The sequence below is a fragment of the Barbus barbus genome, assembly GCF_936440315.1.
Source record: "Barbus barbus genome assembly, chromosome: 20".
In the NCBI taxonomy this organism is placed as follows: domain Eukaryota; kingdom Metazoa; phylum Chordata; class Actinopteri; order Cypriniformes; family Cyprinidae; genus Barbus; species Barbus barbus.
In genome coordinates, this window is record NC_136748.1 from 16,205,333 (window position 1) to 16,229,955 (window position 24,623).

At 38.4% G+C, this 24,623-nt stretch overlaps 2 protein-coding genes across 9 annotated transcripts in view; both read right to left on the reverse strand.

The window, feature by feature from the left end:
• LOC306886639 (E3 ubiquitin-protein ligase HECTD1) overlaps window positions 1-8,433 on the reverse strand; it is a 34,472-nt gene extending 26,039 nt beyond the window's left edge. For 7 of the 8 annotated variants that reach the window (XM_079443927.1, XM_079443925.1, XM_079443923.1 and 4 more), the window contains exons 1-4: window positions 8,203-8,433; window positions 3,603-3,849; window positions 2,421-2,655; window positions 2,071-2,298 (exon numbers count right to left, since the gene is read on the reverse strand). In XM_079443927.1, coding sequence (XP_079300053.1) covers window positions 2,071-2,298; window positions 2,421-2,655; window positions 3,603-3,742 — 603 coding nt within the window. In that variant the 5' untranslated portion in view covers window positions 3,743-3,849; window positions 8,203-8,433. Of the gene's footprint in view, window positions 1-2,070; window positions 2,299-2,420; window positions 2,656-3,602; window positions 3,850-3,937; window positions 4,685-8,202 lie in introns of those variants that run through there. The other variant, XM_079443921.1, reaches the window with a different exon arrangement.
• Window positions 8,434-8,767: 334 nt separating this feature from the next.
• LOC306886640 (HEAT repeat-containing protein 5A-like) overlaps window positions 8,768-24,623 on the reverse strand; it is a 32,227-nt gene continuing 16,371 nt past the window's right edge. Inside the window, exons 17-37 of the mRNA XM_079443928.1 lie at window positions 23,879-23,984; window positions 23,593-23,783; window positions 23,363-23,522; window positions 23,053-23,242; window positions 22,785-22,954; window positions 22,557-22,583; window positions 20,520-20,664; window positions 19,876-20,055; window positions 19,370-19,600; window positions 18,983-19,161; window positions 17,123-17,191; window positions 16,602-16,781; window positions 16,183-16,405; window positions 14,911-15,150; window positions 14,540-14,667; window positions 13,998-14,145; window positions 13,640-13,912; window positions 13,127-13,351; window positions 12,872-13,023; window positions 12,038-12,248; window positions 8,768-11,871 (exon numbers count right to left, since the gene is read on the reverse strand). Of these exons, the coding sequence (XP_079300054.1) occupies window positions 11,570-11,871; window positions 12,038-12,248; window positions 12,872-13,023; window positions 13,127-13,351; window positions 13,640-13,912; window positions 13,998-14,145; window positions 14,540-14,667; window positions 14,911-15,150; window positions 16,183-16,405; window positions 16,602-16,781; window positions 17,123-17,191; window positions 18,983-19,161; window positions 19,370-19,600; window positions 19,876-20,055; window positions 20,520-20,664; window positions 22,557-22,583; window positions 22,785-22,954; window positions 23,053-23,242; window positions 23,363-23,522; window positions 23,593-23,783; window positions 23,879-23,984 (3,730 nt within the window). The 3' untranslated portion in view covers window positions 8,768-11,569. The remainder of the gene's footprint in view (window positions 11,872-12,037; window positions 12,249-12,871; window positions 13,024-13,126; window positions 13,352-13,639; window positions 13,913-13,997; window positions 14,146-14,539; window positions 14,668-14,910; window positions 15,151-16,182; window positions 16,406-16,601; window positions 16,782-17,122; window positions 17,192-18,982; window positions 19,162-19,369; window positions 19,601-19,875; window positions 20,056-20,519; window positions 20,665-22,556; window positions 22,584-22,784; window positions 22,955-23,052; window positions 23,243-23,362; window positions 23,523-23,592; window positions 23,784-23,878; window positions 23,985-24,623) is intronic.

A 24,623-nucleotide genomic window follows, 5' to 3' on the forward strand; every position in this document is an offset into this window, starting at 1 on the left:
GTCACATAGGCCAAGACTAAGATACTGTCACATAGGCCAAGATTAAGTTACTGTCACATAGGCCAAGATTATGATTACGGAAATTGGGACATTTCAATAGGCTATTGAACCAAGTGAGCCTATAACAGGCTATTAGTGTTATAGTTTCATTAAAACAGTTGTGGTCTTCTTCGCAACTTCTACAATGGAGCTATGCAGACAATTAAATTATTTACACTTATTATATACATTGCGCTTTTTAAATTAATCAATTGATGTGCATTAGATGATGAATTGAATAGTCCCCTCTTGTAGGTTATGATTTAGTCAACCGAAAATAATTAATGAAGAATTATGAGAGGTTATGCTATTACACATACATTTCTAACATGTAAATTATTGAAGCCAAATACTTACATTTCCCCAAGCTGTTTAGCTTTAGTATTTAGTATTCATAGGCTTAATCATGAAGCATACAGTGGCCCCACTTTTAACTCTCTCTTTATATATTACCCTTATTGTAGATGGATGCATGGGGGAAGACAAGAGTAAGAAGTGCAACCAACACTAGGGAAGGCCATTTTTGTCAGAGCCCTTGTTATTCTTAATTTTGACATTCATTTTACACCAGACATATATATCGGTTCAATATATTGGTTATCGGTCTACTTTGTAATAATCGGTATCAGCATCGGCCCTGAAAAACACATATCGGTCGACCCCTAATAACGACCCCAAACACACCTCCAAGACGACCACTGCCTTGCTAAAGAAGTTGAGGGTAAAGGTGATGGACTGGCCAAGCATGTCTCAGACCTAAACCCTATTGAGCATCAGTGGGGCATCCTCAAACGGAAGGTGGAGGAGCTCAAGGTCTCTAACATCCACCAGCTCCGTGATGTCGTCATGGAGGAGTGGAAGAGGACTCCAGTGGCAACCTGTGAAGCTCTGGTGAACTCCATGCCCAAGAGAGTTAAGGCCGTGCTGGAAAATAATGGTGGCCACACAAAATATTGACACTTTCGGCCCAATTTGGACATTTTCACTTGTACTCACTTTTGTGGCCAGCAGTTTAGACATTAATGGCTGTGTGTTGAGTTATTTTGAGGAGACAGCAAATTTACACTGTTATACAAGCTGTACACTCACTACTTTACATTGTAGCAAAGTGTCATTTCTTCAGTGTTGTCACATGAAAAGATATAATAAAACATTTACAAAAATGTGAGGGGTGTACTCACTTCTGAGAGATACTATATGTCTATGAGAATATATATAATACACAATATCTTTCAATATCACCATGTGTGTGTAAAGCACACCATAAAATAATTGTATCAATTCATACAGGGCCAGCAGTACATACATCTGTATAACCAGATACACACCCAGGTATCGGCCGATACCCTGAGCCTAGGTATCGGAGTTGCTATCAGGAAGGGAAAATGGGTATCAGAACATCTCTAATTTTAAGTGGCAGATGAGCGTGCACAGACGATATAGTCTGCTGGTGTGGACGCTAATAAATTCGTCTTTATAGTTATCGTTCTTAGTATGAACATGCCTTTACACTACCATTCAAAAATGTAGGTACATAAGTTTTTTTTTGTTATTAAAGAAAGAAATTAACACTTCTATTCAGCAAAGATGCATTAAATCATTAATGCATTAAATGCCATTTATATTTAAAAGACATTTATAATGTTACAAAATATTTATATTTTTTTAAAAAAATGCTATTCTTTTGAGCTTTCTATTTAAAGAATGACTTGTTGAGAATCATGAGACAAGGCAGCTTAGCCATAACTGGAAAAAACATTTTTCTACACAAAAATGGAAAAGAGCTATTTTAAATGTCTAAAAAAAAATACTGTATTCAAACAAATGCAACCTTGAGCATTAGAGACTTAAAAACAACAACTTGCATAAAAAAAAGAAAAAAGAAAACGGTAACAAAAATCATACGGACCCCAAACTTTTGAATGGTTTCCATTCCTCACAAAAAAATGCTAGAGAAGCCTTACAGCATGCAAAAAAATAGCACAATATTTTTCAGGTGAACTATCCCTTTAAGTGTTACTCATGTCCTACCTGGTGGTCTTCATGTTTCAGCAGACTAGAGAGGGATTCCACGCATGTCTCTAGGGAAGAGTCTTGTGGCTCCATCTTACTACAGAGGCGAGAAACTACTGCCATGGCAGAGTGCAATGTGTCCTTGTGCACAAGATGACCACTGTCCCTAATGAAGCTCAGCACGCAGTTCAATCCACCCGCTTCAAATACAGCTCCAGACTCCCGTGTGCAGATCAGCTCCAGAACCTGATGACACAATACAAAAACAGCTTCATAGGGCATCTTTTCAATTGTTTAAACTCATGTTAGCAAATTGATTAAAAAAAAACAAGTCTAAAAGTCTTGGCAGTAAATATAGCAATATTTACCTTTACACATTGTTCAGCCAGATCTCTGCTAGTCCTGTTGTTGAGCTCCACCACCACCAGCCGGTTACAGAGGGCTTTGATGGCTCCATCGACTCCCACAATCCTGCGGGTGCATTCTGCAGACACGTCCAGGTAGTAGGTGATGGCCCTGGCTGTCACTTCCAGCACATTATCTGGTGCACTCTCATCCAGGAAGATCTTACACAGAGCTGGGAGAAATGTCCGTGGAGGACACCTACGGCGATGAGACAGCAGTGTTAGAGTGAAATGAAGGGTTATTAGGTCTGCACAACATGGAGGGAAAATGCTGATACAAGATTTACGTGTTAGATAACACAACAGTGATATGTGATGCAATAAACCTAAAAATGTGTCAGTTTCTATTATTATTTAAAGCCAGAAAATAAAATCCAATGAATGTCTCTAGTTCTTCCTAGGTAAATAAATTAAGCATTAATCCAACCTCTCAAAGAGAACAGTATATCTCTTACTCAAGTGACATGCTGTAAAAACTTATCCTTAATTAATGGTAAACAACTGTAACTGTAAATAAACAAAAATCACAGGCCTGATTAATTTACGTGTGCAAACTTTGTGCAAAAAAACGCTCATGCAGTTTGTTGTCCTTGGGTTTAAGAGGACTGTTGCATTTCCCCTTTGGGTAACCACTACCTATGATAAAGCTTTTTACAAACCACTTGTGACTGAGCAGGGTCGTCACACTTAAGACCAAAATACTCTCACACAACTGCGGTGCTTCCTTGTTTTTCTTTAACATCTTCAGCAGCTATTGCGACTGTCCTGCCATGGCTTACTCAGTTTGAGAAATCAGCACAACACTACTGATCCAATAATTGACTACCAAATTTAATTCTAGACTACTTAAGACAAGTAAAAACTGTACAAATTAATAATAATAATACATGTTAGTAGGGGTGTAAGAAAATATCGATACACGTGAGTATCGCTATATTTTGTTTGGCGATACTGTATCGATTCTCCAAAACGGAATATCGATATAAAAAATAAAAAAAATCATAGAAGATTCATGGCACTCTAAAATTTCAAGCAATTTACATTCTGCACAATATTCAACAGTTATGAATTGCTCTACTGCTGCTATCAAAAGTAATAAACCCTTCAGCCCACCAGAACTGGCACCTCATCAGTATTCAGACTTACGTTTCGAAGCAGCGGTCAACGTTGTCTGACATGAGCAACAGCATGCAGAGCTGCTCCAGGGCGATGAGCTGCATATCCCTCTCATCACCCTGTCCCATCTGCAGCCACTCCAGCAATGTGTCCGGGTCCACGTCCGCCATGACGCCCCACTACCCTATCCACCTAACACCCAGTCACCCTGCCAGCAGCAGGAGAGAAATGAACAGGGGCAGTCACTGGTCCTCTTGTGGTCTCATCAAGTCTTCACCTTCATGAGAAAAAGGAACAAAATTTGAGCATAGAAAGGATATCTAGGATACAACAGGAGACAAAAACACCACACACACAAAAAAAACCTTTGCAATGTTGCCTTGGGCCTTAACTTCCTACTTTTTGGCGCCGATCTGAAAACACAACCTTTAAATAACAGAATGAATACTCTTGGGTAATAATGAAACGGGTGGAGCAGATGACTCCTTGAAAATGTATGAACTTGAAAGGTATACTAAAAGGAGTAAAACAGACTATAAACATGATCAACTGATGCCTTTAATCAAAGCACTGAAAGAAATCGCTATGATTAGCTGATCAGTAAGCTTGGCCAACAACAGTTTGCATGATGAATAGTTCATCAATGACTCGCACTGTACGGCCCAAACAGCCCAGCTTTTCAGAGACGCACAGTAGGCAATACAAGCTGAGAAATCACTACACTTTTATTGTTCTGAGAAACAAACCATTAAAGAAAAAGCATCACAACTTTCCTGAGACAGACAAGCTGAGCCAAGCATGAGGATAAATTCATTAGAATGGGAGATTTGTGAGAAATAGCAAAAGTCTGTTCTTCATTACCGCCCGGGTGGCTACAGACAGGCATGCCTCAGATAGATCCACCACCTCCTTAGAGACTAACTGAGAGATCCACTTATCAACAGATTAAGTGACTAGCTTGATTCAGGAAGAATGTCCTGTTGAACTTGACATTCAAAGCAACTGTTGGATTTATTGGATGGAGAGGACAAAAACACCACATCACACACAGGAACACCATGTTACTTCGCTACTCTAAAACAAGTTTAAATATGTCACCTGATTGTGATTATTCATACCTAAATCAGATTAGACAATTATATTCCATAGCAGTCACATTAGGGGTGGGCGATATGGGAAAAATATCATATCACGATTTTTTATAGAAATATCACGATTCACGATTTTTATCCCGATTCTTTGTTAGTTTTACTATTTTGGTTTTACAAGTTGTCTGAGCATTACAGCCAAACTAGAAAGACAAAGATGCATGGCAGATATTTAGGCCAAAGTGGGTGAAGATAAAAAATCTTTGTCATTTTATTTTTCTTATTAAAAAATAAGAACAAAGATACACATTACAAATACACATAATATACAAATAAAACAAACAGTGCTTTATTTCCAGGTACAATAGGTGTATTTAGCAGAGCATTCAATGAAATTGAATGAACAAATATAAAAATAAAACACTAGATAGACTGATTCCTAAAGCAACTGTATTAAAGTTTTTCAGTCAAGAATAGTGAGTGATTTTTCTCTTTGTGTTTTGTTGTTTTGTTAACGTTAAATGAATAGTTCCCCCACAAATTAATATTCTGTCATCTGTCTGTCAATTCTGTCATAATGTTGTATTTTTATATCATCATTTACTCAAAAGTTGTTTTAAACCTGAATGAGTTTCTTTCTTCTGCTGAACATAAATGCTATTTTGAAGAAGGTGGAAAACCAAACAGTTGCTGGTCCTCAGTGACTTCCATAGGATTTTTCTTTCCTACTATCAAAGTCAATGTAGACCAGCAACTGTTTGGTTTTCCACTGAGTAAATAATGACAGAAATTCAATTTTAGGGTGAACTATCCCTTTAATGACAGTCGACAGCATGTTTAGTGTCCTGTCCCTTTAAGAGCTGCACGCATCTAATATACAGTACAGGCACGCATCCGTTTCTCTCTTAACTATTTACTTTCATTTTAGAGATAACCAACTCAGTCTGTATGTAAACCTTGTGTGTTTTGACAGTATTAGCGCAAAATATAACTTAGTTGAGTAATCAGGCGCTGTTAGACAGGCGTTTTAGTGCGCGTGCTTCAGGTGTATGCGCTCAGAACAAGCGCACGTCAGACCAGCGCGCGAATTAAACATTTAACCAGCAAGGCTTGTATGCAAATAATGTACTTTTGCGATCGCGAATAAGTGCAGTGTCCTGTCAGAGTAACTCTACTGCTGTATGTCGTGTTGTACAGTACATAGAGACGGCGGCGCCAGAACTGTATTTGACAATGTGCGCGGTAGCGCGATACTACGATATTTCTTCAAAAGCAGATCGTGGAGACATTTTTATCGTCCACGATCAAAAATCGTCATATCGCACACCCCTAAGTCACATTCAGCATAACTTTTAATTCATGAGCTGACATTTCCCAAGTTGCTCTTTCTAGTTTTGTAACCTGTTTTTAACAGTCACACTGGACCATTGTGAACCACACAATGCATTCAATATACTAGACTTCTGAAAACAAGTTCTGATGCCATAGCCCTGGGTTACACTCTCTCCTTGGAAAGAAAACTCAGAAAGTTTACTATTATACTACCTTCAAATGAATGGGATCTGTTTATTTCAAGACCATTAGCCCACCAATCCAGTAATGACAATTTTATCTTCATATTGTTAAGATCTTAAAGTTGTTTATTAACTTTACCCTATAAAGCATACTGTACCATATTCGATACATGAATTGCTAAGGCCTCTGAAATATCAACACGATCACAACTTTGCTGAAAAACATGTACACAATCTACTACATGCCTTCTGCACTCTGATCGATAGTTCTTTTCGTGTAATTCTTCGTGTAAACCCTTCAGTTCATAGTCCACAGGTATTTTTGCGGTGAAATATTTTACTTAATAGCAACTTACGTTTACTTGATAACCCATACAGATTGTTTTTAAGAAAAAAATCATGTTAAAAATTTATCAAATACAATATATCTAACTTTTGAGGAACCTTTATTTGTACATCTCTGAATCATCAAAGTATACAACTGCATTTTACGTTATGCTACCCACAGTTAAAACTACAAAACTTCAATAATAAAACCAATCATTTAAACATTATCATACTAAAATGTATTATTGGTAGGCACAGAGTAACAACTAATATTAAGAAGCATTAATAGTCCTTTATTACACTGTAACATCTCACTGATTTACATTACAAGCAATCAGAATTTCATCTTACCTTTTGGCCATATAAAAGTAACAACTGCACATATTTGGGCCTCTGCTGCATATATTTGGGCCTCTGAATAAAATTGCCATTTTTTCCCCTCCTCGAGTGTACTATATCCTCATATCATACCATATGGGCCAAAGCTTGATGCATTAAACACGATGCATAAAAACAGAACATATGCAAACCTTTCCTTTATATTCTGTCTACAGACTTAATAAAGTGTTCCATTTCATAAACAATGAGACTTGTCTGACCATTATTATATATTAAAGGTATTTTACGGTGTTAACTAAAGCATTAAACTCATTCCCACCTAAACTGATTACGAGTATGGAAGAAATTTAGGTAGTTTCTAATACTAAACTAGCTCCAGTCCAAGTTAATTTAGGCAGCAATGTATTTTTAGATTCTGTCTGCTGTTGTAGAGATCAATAAAATGTCAAATAATCAAAGTAGCAGCAAGGCAGACATTCAGCTGATCCGTGGCTCTTGCATTCGTGATATCTGACGGACAAACATGATTCTAATGATGTTCTTTGACTTTCTGCCAGTGCAGCTGACTAAGGAGTCAAAAAACAACTTGATTGCAACCGATGTCATCATGACACCAGCCTATACAGCAGCATAATAAAAACCTCACCTTCACAATGAACACAGACGGCACCTTTGAGCGTTAATAAGATACACGCATAGAGTTTGAGCTATAATATCATGTCGCGTGTTTAACTTCATGTATGGCCATCTAACATGACAATGAGAGCCGAGCAGGTGAACAAATAGTCCAATTAACCCTGAAAATCTCTAACCATGAACAATATGACGTTATCAAACTCCATAACTGTGATTAAACGTTAGAAAAGTTAAATTGGGCGAAAAAATAGTCATACATTAACGTTCATTCTTGTCCTGATATGGCCTCTTTCTTGAGTTCAAACAGCTTGTGTTAGCTTACACACTACGACAGAGTCAAAACCCGTTTAATTTCACGTTGAAGTCATATTTGACCTTATGTTTCCGCAGCAAATGAGTATAAACAAATTATCTGTTGTGAAAGCGAGGTTCAGTTAGCTGGGATTAGCTAAAATGCGTAACTTACTGGTAGCGTCACTTCGACAAACCTAATTAATCCCAAACTTCATTTACTTTATTGGTATTGGGCATGGATATGTCTTCCATCCACATATATAACCGGTCTGAAAGCAATTTTAAGGTAAAAACACAAAAAAACCAAGTAACACTAACGCGGCCTTGTGTTTACCAGTAAATCCGCGAGCTAAAGTTGAATGGAAGCCCGAGGCCTGAACGCGTCTGTCAGGCAGAGAAACAAACCCTCCGCCGAGCGACACAAACACTCACCGTTTATCGCCGAACGACGAGAAGACAAGAAAAACAAACAGGGTGGACAAAATTCGTCTCGGGATGAAGTTAAGTCAGACGGCAAGATGTGAATATTGCTTCATTCCCCGCTTCTGCTTGTTGTAAGGTAGAGGTCAAAGTGAACGGGAAGGCGTCGGGTGAAATATTGAGTGAAATGGAGAGCCGTCGTAAGCACTAGTCGAGGCTCAGCATATCACGAGGCTCCGCAGCAGCGTTTAGGAACACGCAGCGATGCGGCTAAGCGACAGGGGGCGCTAAAACACCTCGCCATTTACAGTCAACGAGGTCGCCAAAAACATTATCAACCATTCACCTAGATTGCACAATTGTAGAAAGCGAACAGTGTGACACATGCTCTCTGAAATCAAGCAATGTTTTAGTATGTTAACGTTCATATTGAATCTTTTGAAATGCATTATGCATTTTATCTAATGATCCTAGCAGTGCATAATATTTGGACATATTATGCACAGTGAGGAAAAAAAAACTGCAAATGTCCTTTACAGGTCCCACTGTAAATTAAAACCAATGCGACTCTTGAAGCAAAACTAGACTTTATTTTTCCAGTATAATCAGAAAATAAATGTTAATCTTTCCTTATTGAATTTGTACAATTGACAACATACAGTATGGTTACAAATGCATAATTGTACTTGATCATTGCAGCTTCTAGCAGAAAAACAATGGTCCAATATTAGCTGAAACTCTTCCATTTGCATTGTAAACTTGTTAGTAGTGCGTTTATAGTAGTAAATATTAATTTGCTGCTTGTTTAATATTTTTGCTCAAGTAGGATTAATCTATTACTTTTACTTTTACTCAGTGCAAGTGCAAGATAGTTGTGTTGAAATAAAGTGATGCCAATACATATTTGCATGCATAATGAGAATACAGAAAAAACAAAAAAGTGTCAAATATGTTTGTAAGTAAGTACCATTTTAACGTCGGTATTGACAGTCAAAACTGACACACTAAGCATCTATGATGAGTCAAAATTGACATGAACTGTTAAATTGTGCTAGTCAAAATTGTCAATTATTACAAAAAATGACTTTATTTCTCAGTTTTAACTTAGTATGTCACAATTTTGACTTCTTGTCTCAATGATAATTTACCAAACCATGATTTCTTTCTTATGTAGCAGAAATGGGCTTCCATATGAATGCGTACTGCAGATGTATTCAAAGCATCAGTGCAGTGATGTGACGCAAGCATCTGTTTGTAATGCTTTATCATAAATACACATTCACAACACGTGCAACTATCTCTACGCAACTTAAAATATTTAACACATTTTAAATTTATATTAAAATGTACTAAAACTGTATATGTAAAGTCAGCAGATGTAAAGTCAGTCGTGAGCTGCAACATGTCAGTGAGAAATTAATGATTTGCATTCTTTGTAAAATAAAACACTTCTCACAAAAAAATGCATGCTATGCATAATCGAGTTAATGAAAATTATTCAAGCTTGTTAGCAAGCTAACCATTAAACTAACAAAAAGTTTATATACAGTCATGGTCAGAATTATTGGCACCCTTAGTAATTATGATCAAAGAAGGCTCTGAAAATAAACCTGCATTATATTAATCCTTTTGGTCTTTTATTAAAAAAAAAATAATAATCTAACCTCTCATTGAACTAAAACAATTTAAAATGGGGGGAAATCTCATTATGAAATAAATGTTTTTCTAAAATACATGTTGGACAATTATTGGTACCCTTAGAAATTCTTATGAGTAAAATATCTCTATAGTATATTCCCAGTCATATTCACAATTTTGAGCACTCCAGGGTGATTATGAACATGAAATTATCCAGCCATGGCTTCCTGTTTCACAGAAATATAAACAGGACGGAAAACAAAGCCAAAATTCCCTTAATCATCCATCACAATGAGAAAAACCAAAGAATATATTTCTGATGTGCAGCAAAAGATAATTGAGTTTAACAAATTACTGAAATGGCTTTAAAAAAAAGAGCTAGAGCAGTAAAAATTCCCATTTCCACCATCAGGGCAATAATTAAGAATTTCCAATCAACAGAAAATGTTATGAAGCTGCCTGGAAGAGGACATGTGTCTATATCGTCCTAATGCACGGTGAGGAGGAGAGTTTGAGTGGTTAAAGACTCTCTAAGGACCACAGCTGGAGAATTGCAGAAAATAGTTGAGTCTCGGGGTCAGAAAACCTTAAAAAAAAAAAAAAAAAAAATTGTCAAACAGCCCCTACATCACCACATGTTGTTTGGGAGAGTTTCAAGAAAAATTCTCCTAGCTCATCTAAAAACAAACTCCAGCATATTCAGTTATCACACACGACTGGAATTTCAAATGGGACTGGAGCTTTTTAGCAGCAAACACTCAAGATGGGTTTGGTGAACACAGGGATAAAAAGTACCCCATGTGTACAATGAAATATACTACTGTATTTTTTAATGTTATGGGCCTATATTTCTGCTGGAGGTCCTGGACATCTTGTTTAGACACATGGCATCATGGATTCTATCAAATACCAACAGATAAAAAAAACAACAACAAGTGACTGACTCTGTTAGAAATCTTATATTGGGCAATGGTTAGATCTTCCAACCGGACAATAATCCAAACACAAACCTCAAAAACGGGTCACTGAGCACAAAACCAAGCGTCTGCTATGGCCATTCCAGTCCTCTGACCTGAACCCTATGGAAAATGAGTGAGGTGAACTGAAGAGAAGTAGTACCATCATGGAGCTGGGAATCTGAAGGATCTTTAGAAATTCTGGATGAAGGAATGGTCTCTGATCTCTCGTCAGGTGTTCTCTAACCTCATCAGGCATTATAGGAGAAAATTTAGAGCTGTTAAACTGGCAAATGGAGGTTTCAAAAAGTATTGAATAAAAGGGTGCCGTTAATTGTGGCCTATGTGTATTAGAGAAAAACATTTATTTCATAATGATATTTCGCCCCATTTAAAATTCTTATTCTCCAATGAAAGGTTAGATTTTTGTGAATTTTTAAAATAAAAGATCAAAAGGATTAACAATGCAGATTGATTTTCACAGCCTTCTTTGATCATATTTATCAAGAGTGCCAATAATTCTGACCACGACTGTAAATGGTAACCATATAAGATTCACTCCCATGGATCAGCTGTTCTTCATGTGAAACACTTCCCCTTACTTTCTGAGTAAATATGTATTAAGTTCCTCATAGAGGTTAAAGAAGTTTTAAAACTGACTACAATTAATAAATGACACAAATTTTAAATTGATTTATCTTTAAAAACAAAACCGATTAAAACAACACCTCAACATTCACTGTCATTAAAATCGTAATACTCGTATCATATCCAGTCAGGAGGATTCACAGGAAATTGATCTTCAGTTGAATGCTGGGCGTGTTTTTGCTAATGACTCGAGGTGCTTGTGCCTTAGTGTTCACACTCTCCTGGTTGCCCTTGACGGCTGCCTCCAGTCTGGCTTTCATGTGCGGGGCGGAGGCCATCAGAGCTTTGAAGACAGCCGAGTGCTGAGGGCCGATGCGCATGAGGTCTCTTAAGGCGGACTCGTGCAGTGAGTGAGAGGCTGCTGGAGCCGATGCCAAAGCATTCTCATCCAGCAGGAGAGAGATGAGGATGGGCAACAGCACAGCCACCAGCTGTGGACCTACATGGTTAAAACACATACTTAGTGCTCAACAACAATGTCATATTTTGCTAACAGTAATTGTAAATAAGATATTTATAACCCAATTAAATCTTCTTGTTTTTTAATGATATCATAAATTACAGCTGTTTGGGACTAAAACATGAAAACATTTCCAGTCACTTACGGTGAGTTTCGTCTGCAGCAAACACTAGTGCTTCCAGGGCTCGGATTGCATCTTGCACAGCCTGCAGCTCTGCTGGACCTTGAGGACGACTCTTTTCCACTTCCTCCAGTTGTGACACCAGACGGCCACCCAGAGCTAGAATAAACGGCGTGGCTACCGGCGCTGGGCCTTGGAATAAAGATACTAGCAACTGATAACTTCTGCTCAGCACCTAAATGGAAAATTTTAAGGCATCGTAGAGAAAAATACTAAATATAGAGGTTTTGGGAATCATATGTAAAATTGTTGCAAAGGTCCTTATTTAAGCAGCCTAATGTTTACCACTATTAAAAAAAGTTTGGGGTTGGTAAGATTTTTTTAAACGTTTTTGAAAGAAGTCTCTTCTGCTCACCAAGGCTGCATCTATTTGATCAAAAATACAGTAAAACAGTAATACTACGAAATATTATTTCAATTTAAAAGAACTGTTTTCTATTTAAATTATTTTTTAAATTAATTTATTTTTGTGATAGCAAAGTTGAATTTTCAGCAGCCATTACTCCAGTCAGTGTCTCATGATTCTTCAAAAAATTATTCTAATATGGTGTTCTGGTGCTCAAGAAACATTCATTACTTATGTTGGAAACAGTTGTGCTGCTTAATATTTTTATGGAAACTGTAATGCATTTTTTCAGGATTCTTTGATGAATAGAAAGTTCAAAAGAACAGCATTTATTTTAAATCTTTTGTAACAATGTGAAAGTCACAGCAGTCACTTTTGATTAATTTAATGTGCCTGTGCTGAATAAAATAATAATAAAAAAACTCTGACCCTAAGCTGCTCTCTTTACTCACCACAGGGTCCTTAGACTCCAGACTGGCTCTGAATGCCTGGATGCAGCGTGTCTGAAGGGGCTCCACAGTGGTCACCTCAGCACTGGAGTACAGCAGGAAGATGGTAAGGGATGTCAACATGGTAACCTCATCCATTCCAGGCTCCATTTTATCTGTCCAAAACAATCCATGAAAAACCAGAGAAAGTTCCTCAAATGACTTCTACAACATGCAGAAAAAAACACACAGAGTGTGGTCGAAATGAGAAAGATCTACCTGTATGCCAAGACTCCAAGAGCGTGTGCAGTGCACATCTCAGCAGTTCAGTCCAGGCCCCACGACTCTTCTCAGCTCTGCTCATAGGAGAGGTGAGAACAGTGCGCAAGGCCTGCAAGATGCCTGGTACCAGCTGTCCACTCTCAGCTCCAACAGAGCCCTTCACCGCCTCTCTCAACACCCCAAGCAGCAGATAGAGCACTGTGGGCAGCACTAACACACTGCCTGTGGAGAGAAAATAAAAAACACTCTCAGATCTCTGATCATTTATGGACTAAATCTAATTTCTGTAGAACAGGAAAAAGACAGACATTTCATATTAAAGTATTACAAAATGTTTGATAGAGGACAAAAACAAATCTACATTTTATACGACCTTGTAATGGAGAAAGAAAAAAAAATCCTAAATTGAATAAACAAAATGAAAAGTGGACTAAAATAAAGTGGGCAGGAGGATGTTTTTCTCATAATCTGAAGGCTCTTATTGCCGCAGTAATTCTCTGGATCGCTTACCCTCTGGTGAACAGATGGAGGGCAGTTCTGAAAGGATGGCCAGAGCAGATGTGACAAGTCTACAGTCAGTGTTGCTGAGGAAGCAGGTCTGTCCTCCCCGCCCCGTGGGGCTGCCAGCCAGTTTGGGGCTGAGCTGCGGAAGCTTTCTCACAAGCGTGCAGAGACACAGCTCCAGCGATCCAAAAACTAGAGACTTCCCCGGCACCAGGCCACCAGTGTCCCGTCCCTCACCAAACTCTGGAACAGTTTCCTTCTCTGATGCACCATCATCGACTGACCAAATACAACAAAGACAGATGAATTCAGAGGGTTATTAAAGCTTTACACTATTTAAGCAAAAGTAGTTTTTGAGACTTACCCTCTGCACTGTGGCGTTTCTCTTTGACATGCTCCTGAGCAGCACAAACAATCTGGCTCACCAGTTCCAGCACAGCCAGTTGAATGCTGGGAGATTCCCGAGTGACTATGAGCCTGTGTAGAACGCTGAGCAGCTCCACACTCAAAGCCTACAGAGAGAACACCATACACTTGTCAAGAACACAGAGTGACTAACAAGAAAGACAAACACATAGTAGACAATGAACTACATAATAGACCTAGTTATAATATCTTAATACACCATAATAGTCAAGTTAGACAACATATTGAACTTAGTGAGGATGAAAACAAGGCTGTGAGGAACACACTTAAAGTAAAATGGCACGCACTACATAACGCTCCTAGATTACCTAATTTTGACAACTTTCAAAACTACTGAGATTTTTTTATTTTGGAAAAAACATTTAGTCACCTGAACAATCAGTTAAGTTCAAAAGAACAGCATGTATGTGAACTAGAAGTCTTTTTTAACATTGTAAATGTCTTCACTGTCACTTCTGATCTGCTTTAATTGTAGAATACCTGATCATTGCCCACTTTCCAACGAGGCCAAGGCACCTCCAATAAGGCCTGAAGAGCCTGAAGACAAGAATTTATGTTTTCCATCTGGTCTCCAGAATGAGGAGAGCACAAAAACTCCACACTGATTCCTAAAGGGAAAATTTGAGTGAATTGAACAAGACTAAAAATATATGTTATACATGTTAATCTCAAATCTAAGTAAAATCCTAAAATATCTCAAGTATTTACTGTATGATCCTTATAATCAGCCCATGTAAAATGACTAGAGAAAAATTCAGTTCTCTGAAGGACTGCAATCTAGCAATGGACACCCAATAAACCTTGAACTACATTCACTTATTGAAACAGGAAATATTAACTGAGCTCTGTACCCAGGATCAGGTGGAGGCGGTCAGTGTTGACGTCCTCTGGGGATTTGACACTGCTCAGTGAGGTGGACTGGCCCATGGAAGTGGGTGTGACTGGTCTGGAGAGGTTGGCAGGTCCCTCGTCCACTATGATGAACCCGGTGCTGTGGAGCCACAGAGCAGTAGCGTGGAGAATGGTAGCCCAGGCACTGTAATAATGTGGACGGGCCTGTTCCACCGTCTCTGCAGTGTAAAACGAGCCACCTGACAAATAAAGGTGCATGTTAGAACATACAGTAGCTCTAAACAAGACACATAACATTAGGGTCTTACTTCACTATTACAATTTTTAAATGTTAGTAAAATAATCTGCATATTATTTTAAATACACTGAATTATCAATTGAAAAATGTAACCACTGTTCAAAAGTTTGGGCTTAGTAATATATATTTCATACCTTTACTCAGCAAGGATGCATTAAATTGATTCAAAGTGACATTTGTAATATTACAAAATAATTATATTTCAAACAAATGTTCATTTGAATTTTCTATTCATCAAAGAATCCTGAATTTAAAAAGTAGCACTTTGTTTCTAATCACTATTTCTATTTACTTTTTTCAACATTATTTTTAAAGAAGAAATGTTTCTTGAGCATAAATTCAGCATATTAGAATGATTTTAAGGGTCATGTGACACTGAAGACTGGAGTAATGTCTGCTTCTGCTTTGCTATCACACAGGACTAAATAATATTTAAAAAACATACTGAAAACAGTTCTTTACAATTCTAAAAATAATATTCCACAATACAGTTTTTACATCATGTTTGATCAAATAAATGTAGCCTTGGTGAGCATAAGAGTCTACTTTCAAAAACATTTAAAAATCTCACCAATCCCAGACTTTTGAACAGTAGTGTACTGTATAAATGGCGCAAACAAGTAATTGTGACAGAAAAAAGGCTAAAACTCCTTTATCTATCCCTTTCTGCAATTATAAGCAAACAATCTTTCAACTGATTTCCTCAAAAATAAGAACACAGAGTCTGTCATAGGAACAATGGTATGAGTTTGGGACAGGACCATCTGCTTGGCTGAGTTGTGGCAGACAGAGTGAGTGTTTGGAAAACCTGTTTGCAAATAGTCATTTTTTATATATTTATTTGGTTGCACTAGAGGCATATCAATTAGACAGTTATTTTTCATAACCCTGATATCAAATCTGGAAGTAAAGAAGTATATCTACTTTCCATCAGGTAGGTGTGTAATCTGAGAAACACAGCATGAGTAGTGACCTGTGGAGGGGAGCTGACTGGAGTATTGTGAGGGCAGGGTGAGCAGGGCATGGTCCTGAAGGGCGGCCAGCCACAGGCGGCTCAGGGTTGCAAGATCAGTCTGAACCAGTTTGAGCAAACCAGCCCCTGCTGGACCTGCAGTCCCAGCCTCATCACTCTGCTGCTGGAGATGGCTGCCTGGACTCTCCCTCTGCCTGGAGCCTTGCACCGCTGTGATATACACCTGCAGAGAAACATTGATTTACTCAGACACATGCAGGTTAGATTACATTTTTCTGCTAGATATACCACAGATACCATGGAATAAAAAGTGTGGCCATCATACTTTATATATCATCATACTGCCCATCCCAAGAGTTACATAACGGCTAGATGCAACGGTGCAGCTGATTTAATGGTTGTGTGATGGTGTTCTGTACCTCCGCCCAGGCTTTGAGCACAGCCAGCGTCTCCATGGTGAAGGTGCTTTCATTATAGAGCTGACTGACGACGTCTCTCCCCACCTGTACTTTGGCAAGAGAGGAAGCCAGAAGCTGATGCACCCTTCTCAGGTCACGCAGGTCACTGATGACCCCACTGGAGATCCATGCACTGCATACCTGAAGGCCAAAACAAAGGTTCATGTCAGAACTCACTAGTGAAGCAGCTTTCAGCAGTACATGTGAACCACTAGACTCTGGGAAGAAACTAGGTCAAGTGAACCCACGTGAAATTAAGGTATTTGAAAACAAGCATGAAGCGAGTTCATGAGGTTAAAAACAGGATTTATTTGAGAACTAATGCTACAAAATGAACATATTTGGGATGCCCAATCTGACAGTGACAAAATAAGCGACTTGAAAAAATGTGTTGGGTTACATGGTGTTTGCTGGTAAACGCAAAGAAACAGAAAAAGTGTATCATTATAGATAATGAGGCTTAAGTTCGTTAAACAGCACACCTGGCAGGCTTTGGCAGTCACATTTGGAGGGGCGTCCACATGGAAGGCAGGTCTGAGCGCAGCTCCAACCTACAGCATCAAACAACATTTAGTTCATTAAAACCAGCAGAGTCAAAAGTTTGGGAGGTTTCTCATAGCCTTACATAAGTTTTGCCTATGTATGGATTAGAAACTTACTCTAAGTATATAAAAAAATAAAAATAAAATAAAAAGACAAATAGTTAGGCATCTCATAATGGTGGCTGGGAGAATGCCAACATAAAATATAGCTTTAATGCTGCATAATTCCCATACCTTCATTTGTTCTGTTTCATAGTTTTGATCTTAATTTAAAATTGTGGAAAATAAAAATAAAGTGTTCAGAACTTTTACCTAAATGTATAAATTCACTAAATGAAACATCAAGGAAAATTTATATATATAAAAAAAGATGATTCAAACTCTGTTAGCACACACACTATCATTCAAAAGTTGAGTCTTTTTTTTATTTTTTTATTTAACACTTCTATTCAGCAAAGACCCATTGCTTCAAAAGTGACAGTAAATACTTTTCAAATCAATTCCAAGTATATGCTGTTCTTTTTGGGAAAAAAATCAGTTTCCATAAAAAGCACGTCATTTTATATATCTCATTATCAACATCAATACTAAGAATACATGTTTTGAGTACCAAATCAGCAAATTAGAATGATTTCTGAAGGGTCATGTGACACTGAAGACTGAAGCAATGACTACTGAAAATTCAGATTACCAATCACAGGTATATATTACATTTTGAAGTAAAACAATTCTTTCTGTTTTTACTGCATTTTTTTATCTAATAAATGCAGCCTTGGTGGGCAAAAAAGATCTTTCAAAAACATCTTACCGACCCCAAACCTTTGTAACATCACTGTACTTGTTACTGTCTAGTCTTTTTATATAGTATACAGGACTGATGGCCTACGACCAAACTCATCTGAGTAAGTTTATTAAGCGTAAATTAAGAGTAAAACATTTTAGGACATGATACTGAAGATGTTTCAAGTCAATATTTGAAAAGAGGGCCCTCCTGCTAAGCCCACAGATAACCTAATTTAGTGTAAGTGATACAGGCTCTCACATGCGTGCACACACACATGCACACGCACTTAGTAACATGAGACTGATGAACAAGCTCAGGTACTTCTGCGGGGGTTCTAAGAAAAACAGCTGAGAGCTTTGCTGTACAGCTTTGAACATACAGTTCAAAAATCCAAGCATCCTCTAGTCTAGCAGGCAATCTTCAAGTTTTTAACAACAAGTGATGCAACAAAAATCTAATGTTCTCATAACGTTCGTTCTCAAACCTGAAACTGAAAACCTACATTTGTGCCTATAATGAATAATAATTATAATAATTTAATAATAATGATAATTCAATTAAATGTTCATTTTTAAAATTACATTTAAATTGAGAAAAATTATACAATTAAATTCACTTCCTTAATTGGTGTGACTCTAAAATAATACATAATGTTACATATAATTTTAAATAACATGGTTTTAAATAATATTTACTTTTATCTTTTATATTTAATTAAATATAAAATAAATATTAATTTTTATCTTTTTTTTTTTAAATGTTTTACTTTTTTTTATAATTTGAATAAAATGACAGCTACAAAGACCAGCACAACTTTTCTCTGTCATATTTTCTGTTATAATTTGTGTTGAAGTTAGGGTTTCTGTTATTAAATATTTTTCATGAAGTCAATGCTCATGTTTGTTCTAGATGAGCAATTTCTTTCTTTCAGCACTTTTCTGGGCATATGAAAGTGTGCAAAGTTGATTTTAAGACTGAGGCTGTTAGTGCTGTTTGACTAAGAAGTTGATGCTCACATTGGCTTGATACTGTTCCAGAATCACATGTCCAGGGAACTCAGGCTCTGGCACATTGGAGAATTTCCAGATAATGACCAGCAGTGTTTGTAAACCAGCCAGTCGGAGCTGATCGCTGTGGTCTGTGGCTGCCATGAAAGCCATGCGGATGAGGTCCGCCAAGTGGAGAACCAGGAAATCTGAGACAGAAGGGGTGCCTTTATTAACAGTGTTAACAAATGTATATAAAATCATCCCAGAAGGTGGCGCTAAGATCCCGTGATTTACTGAACACATCAAGAAAGACATCAAAGTGTACAGTTACAGAAAATACACTAAAGTAATTTGGAGAAGAATGAAAATAAAAGGAAATAAAAATTCTATCACAACAGAAGTGATGCGTCTAACCTGCAGATTCGTGTAAACGTTGTTCTTGAGCGAGTGCCATGTTGAAGTGAGCCGGGTCTCCGTTCTCGCACTGTGCTATTATACGACACACACACTCCATGGAAAACACACGAGTAGACCAGCGCAGGTTATTGAAGGTCCCGCTGGATTCAGACTTTGCGTGGAATGCAGAGGAGTCATCACATCGATCTCCATCCTCCTCCTGCTGTGCTTCTACAGCAGCAGCTGCAGCTGAGTTTAAATAAAAAGAACACAAAAAACTAACGCAACTCTTAACAAGTCAAACTAACAAAAACACTGATTAAAAACAAAGAATGTGTCAGAAAATTGTAAACACAGATCACAACATTTTAAGCCAATCTTAAAAGCCTTTCCGCTTGTCAGGTGGGTTGTATTTTACACAAAATAAAAAATAATGTAAAAATTAGAGCACATTTTGTGGGAAATTAAAAATTAAGATTTTATTATTATCATATTTTGCTCAGGGAGCTGAGACTGAAGCCCACCTGCAGAGGCAGAGAGCACGTCTTTGCAGAGTTTGAGCCAGTGGGCCAGGTTACTCTCAGCAGCCGAGCTCATCATGTGGACGAGTGTCTCCTGAATGTCTTGGCACAGGCGCGGGTCAGACTCCCTGTCCAGCAGACTGAACAAAGCTCCCTCAAATCCCACCTCCTTAATAGTGACATCTGCAGGATAGACAATAACCCTTTAACACACAGCCCACATTGTGATATATATATTATAACAAACGATGTTTTACTTGAGAAGTGTGCTTGTACTCGTTTAAAACAAATGCCACTTACACAGATATTAAGTCTGTTTTTTACGATTTTTAAAAGAAATCTCACCAAAAATAATATTACTATAATTTTAAATAACTGTTCTCTATTTGAATAGATTTAAAAATTAAATGTTATCCTGTGATGAAAAACCTGACTTATCAGCAGCCGTTATTCCAGTCATTAGTGTCACATGTTCCTTCAGAAATCATTCTCATATGCTGATTTGATTCAAGACAAATTCCAGGCCCCAAACTAATCTATGGCTCACTGCAGTCAAACCCATCTCAAAATGCAGAGTACAGTAAAATAAACAGCAGAGACGTGCTGAGATGATACTGTGTTGTGCAGTGGGGGCGATGCTGACTCACCCAATTGTGTGTTGTCTCTGCGTGGTAGCTCTTTAACCAAAGCGACTGCATGCTCCGATACCTCCACTGCTTCTCTCTGAGCCAGTTGTCTCAAGCAGGCCACAACTGCACGCCTCAAAGACAGGTATGAGCTGCACAGGTTTATCTGTACATGCACAAATGTTATAAATGATATTGAATGTAACATAAGAACTTAGTATGGTCAAATGAATGAGTAGTGAATCAGGTGAAGTTTAGTGAAACAAGATTAGAAGTGGGTGATAAAATAAAATAAAATCCTTGTAATTGTTTAAAGGGGTCATGATGCGATTTCAAGTTTTTCTTTCTCTTTGGATTGTTACAAGCTGATTGTGCAAAGATAAGATCCCTGAAGTTGCAAAGACTAAAGTCTCAAAACTCTTTAAGACTTTGCCACGCCCCCCTAAAACGGCTCATTGAAACACACCCCCACATGTCTACGTCACGGTGTGGAAATATTTGCGCAAGGCGTGGTTTCAGTAACCGCAGTAGTGTTGATGCAGCCATGTCAGAGAGAAGCTGTGTGTTTCTAGGCAAAAGCAAAAGCACTTTATTTGGCCTTCAGAAAGTAGATGCATTGAGGAATCATTAAGATTACTAACAACAGAACAGCAACACATTTTATGGATGACAGTTTCGTGAACCTAGGAGAGGAGGTAATTCTGACTTTGCTATGACAATCTGGCACTTCTGAATCAGCGACTGTAAGTATGTTTTGTTATTAGTTTAAGTATTTGCTATTGACAGTTCAAATGTGGCGTTTTGCACGTCGTGTGTTTGTGTGTGTGTGAGAGAGAGAGACAGGGTCACATCACAGCGGAGTGTACAGCCTGTCTTAATAGCGGCTTGTTTGCAAATACATACAAGCATCATCACTGTGTCTGTTACGCGACTCTGTTCCCCTCTCGGGCTTGAACTGATGGTAAAACTAATGACATTATTAACTGTCTTTACTTTAATTTGGACAGCTGAAGCTCGCGATTATGGAAAGGGGCTTTACACTTCCGACACGGCTTGTGGTGTTCAGCCAATCACAATGCACTGTGCCAGCTGGCCAATCAGAGCAGACTGTGCTTGTCGAAAGGAGGGACTTTGTAGAAAACGAAGCGTTTGAGAGAGGCGGTGCATAGAGGACCTACAATAATGTACAGTATTTGAAAAATAGTGTTTTTTGAACATTAAAGCGTGTCAACATTCTGTTACACCAAATACACAAAATAATGATCTTTAAAAAAGCATCATATGACCCCTTTAAATAATTTGATCATATAGCACAGCCCTGATATAACATATAAAACATAATAGTTCAGACTGAGAGCAAGTAGGTGAATTCAGAAATAGAGCACACTGCAAATAATCACATTTTGCACAACAATCCAGACAACAGTGCAATTAGCACTTCAGCAGACAGCTGCGGTCACATCAGAGTTAGTCCTGTTATGTCAAAATGATCCCACACAAACGCTCTTTCTGTGTAGAGAAGGACAGAGGGAGAGGAGAAAGGGACAGCAGGGCTCCTGTCAAGGCTTGTTTTGAGCTTTAAATGACGTGACAAGCAAGCTGTTTGCAAAGAATAGGACCATAAATCAAACCATCTAAAAGTAGAGCCTGTAGAACAAAGCATGTTTTTCTCAATTACTGTCTAATAAATGTCTAAATGTGTGTGCGGTTGTGTGAGGAAGTGAGAGAGAGAGCAATGGACTGAAGCTCTCACAGTAATAAAGCTAATAGCTTGAATTGGCATGAGGCCACAGCTGTGGATGTGAATGTCATGTGCACTATGTGGGTGGTCAGTGTTAGAAGCCTTCACAGAAAAGAACAAGCCAAGCAATCCTAATCCTTGGCATTAACCCTGCAGTTAGAGGCAGTGACACTGTCTGCTCATGCTCAAAACCAGATCCTGCTTGAGTTAGTTTCACACTGGGAAAAATGAGAGGACGACAACAGAGCGTAATATGAAGTGCAAACAAAGGAAAGGGAATAAAGTGGCCTGACAGCACAGAGGCAGACAAAACCTACCAACACAGAATAATCCAATAAGATTTCCTGTACAAGAAAGGAGAAAACAGCACTGTCACTACAAATGAGGGCAAAGCCAGGCCCGTGAACTCTCGCCTCTTTCAATGACATTCATTTTTCTTCAATATAATACAAATAAATAAATGTGAAGAAAGAAACTGCTACGGTGACTTTTTTGGTGTCTGTTGTTCAGTATGATTTTGAGCGTTAAGTGCATTGATGACGTACACAGAGGCTGGGCACCAGGCTGGCCAGATTGACAAAGCGTGGCGCAAACATGTGCAGCTGCTGGAGGCAGGAGATCGCCTGGGCCTGGACCAGACAGTCCTGACTGTCCTGCATCACAGCACAGCCCACCAAACACGAGGTCCTCACCGCACAGACACCAGCACCCTCACCTGGAGACAGTTTACATTAAACAACCAAAGAGAAGCGAGTGTGTAAAGGTCTCACCTGCATGATGACAATGTGTTTATGGGTAAACAAGTGTTTGCACCTTGCAGATCCGGCCCCATCGAAGTGATGAGGGCATTAAGGCAGCGGCCCAGGCTTTGCTGCACCTCCACGTGCGTGTGTGGCGTTGAGAGGAGCAAACGTAGCACCAGAGTGAAACTAGCCTCCAGATGACTGTGATACATAGGGCCTGCTAGATCCACAACCATGGACAGAGCATGGAGAGCCCACATCTGAATACATGCATATAGTTCACTGAAAAGTTAGTGCATGGACTTCCCGACAACACTCTATATAGAAAAGCACACAAATGGTATCCTGATTTATATAAAACAGTCATGTGGTCTGTGTACCTGTACTTCAGGTGAGGTGCTGTCCTGGGACAGGGTGAAGAGGACTCCAACACAGGCACTAAGGTACTGAGGGGAGCTAATCCCACTCAAGTAACGGTAGACAGCGCTGAGTGCCAAAGCATGACCTGTGCGTGTGATGGCATCCCTCGCCGCCTTCAGTCTGAAACACATTTACATTAATTTCATTTCAAAAACATTCTTAATTTACAATGCATTTGGCATACACTCACTTGTCAAAGCTCATGAGAGTGATGGAAACGGTGAAATTGGGGTCATTAAGAACTTGCACAAGCCTGGATAAACCCTCCGCAGCCATGCAGCGCAAGAGAGGGTTTGAGCTCTCTAACGCCCCCAATAGGAGAGACAGTGCTGGTCTCTGAACCTCCTCTGACCCCAATTCCCTCCGACTTGATGCCAAACACTACAAAGCAAAACAGGACAGAAGGGGGAAAAGAGAAACATTACATGGCTTGACTGCAAAGGCTCTCAATTGTTATTTTTTAAATGGTTTCTTACCTTCAAAGTGCAGAAGAAAGCAGCGGCTACATGGATCTGAACAGTCTGCTGCCGGGCTCCTTTAAGCTGACGCACAAATTCACAGAACTGCTCTAGGATCTGAGCCCTGAGACAGGAAATGCAACAGATGTACTGTTCAGCAACTGTAAAACCTTATTTTCCTTAGGCATGCATAATATGTATATACCAGATTATGAGCCGATATTACAAAAACTTTCTGTTGATCTTGGATTCATATGGGTCAAACTGAATTGTTAATGCTCATTTCCACAATTACTAGATTTAGATTAAGTGAGCATTAGATGATGCCAAATTAAACTAAAAACACTAATAATTTAATAACACTATTAAATAATCTTAAAATAAAAATCCATACTGTACATTACATGTACTGATGCCTAAATTAACTTAAAATGGCTTTCCATGGTAAAAGTTTTGCACTGATGTGAGGCATATCAATTATTTTTCATAATATTTCACATAGAAAATAATCAAGTGAAAATAAAAACGGCATGTTTTTTTTTGGCATGTTTTGGTGAGTATTCAATTCACTGGATTATCTAAAAAAAAAAAAAAGGCATTGCCGCAGTGTTTATAAAGTATTATAAAACATAAAAACTATTCCCACTGAAAATCCCATGATAAAATGTTACCATGATAAAAGCATAATGTGACATAATATTTCAGTCATTCATCTATCTATTGCATTTCAAAATATTATTAGTTGAGTTTGTGATTTCACAGT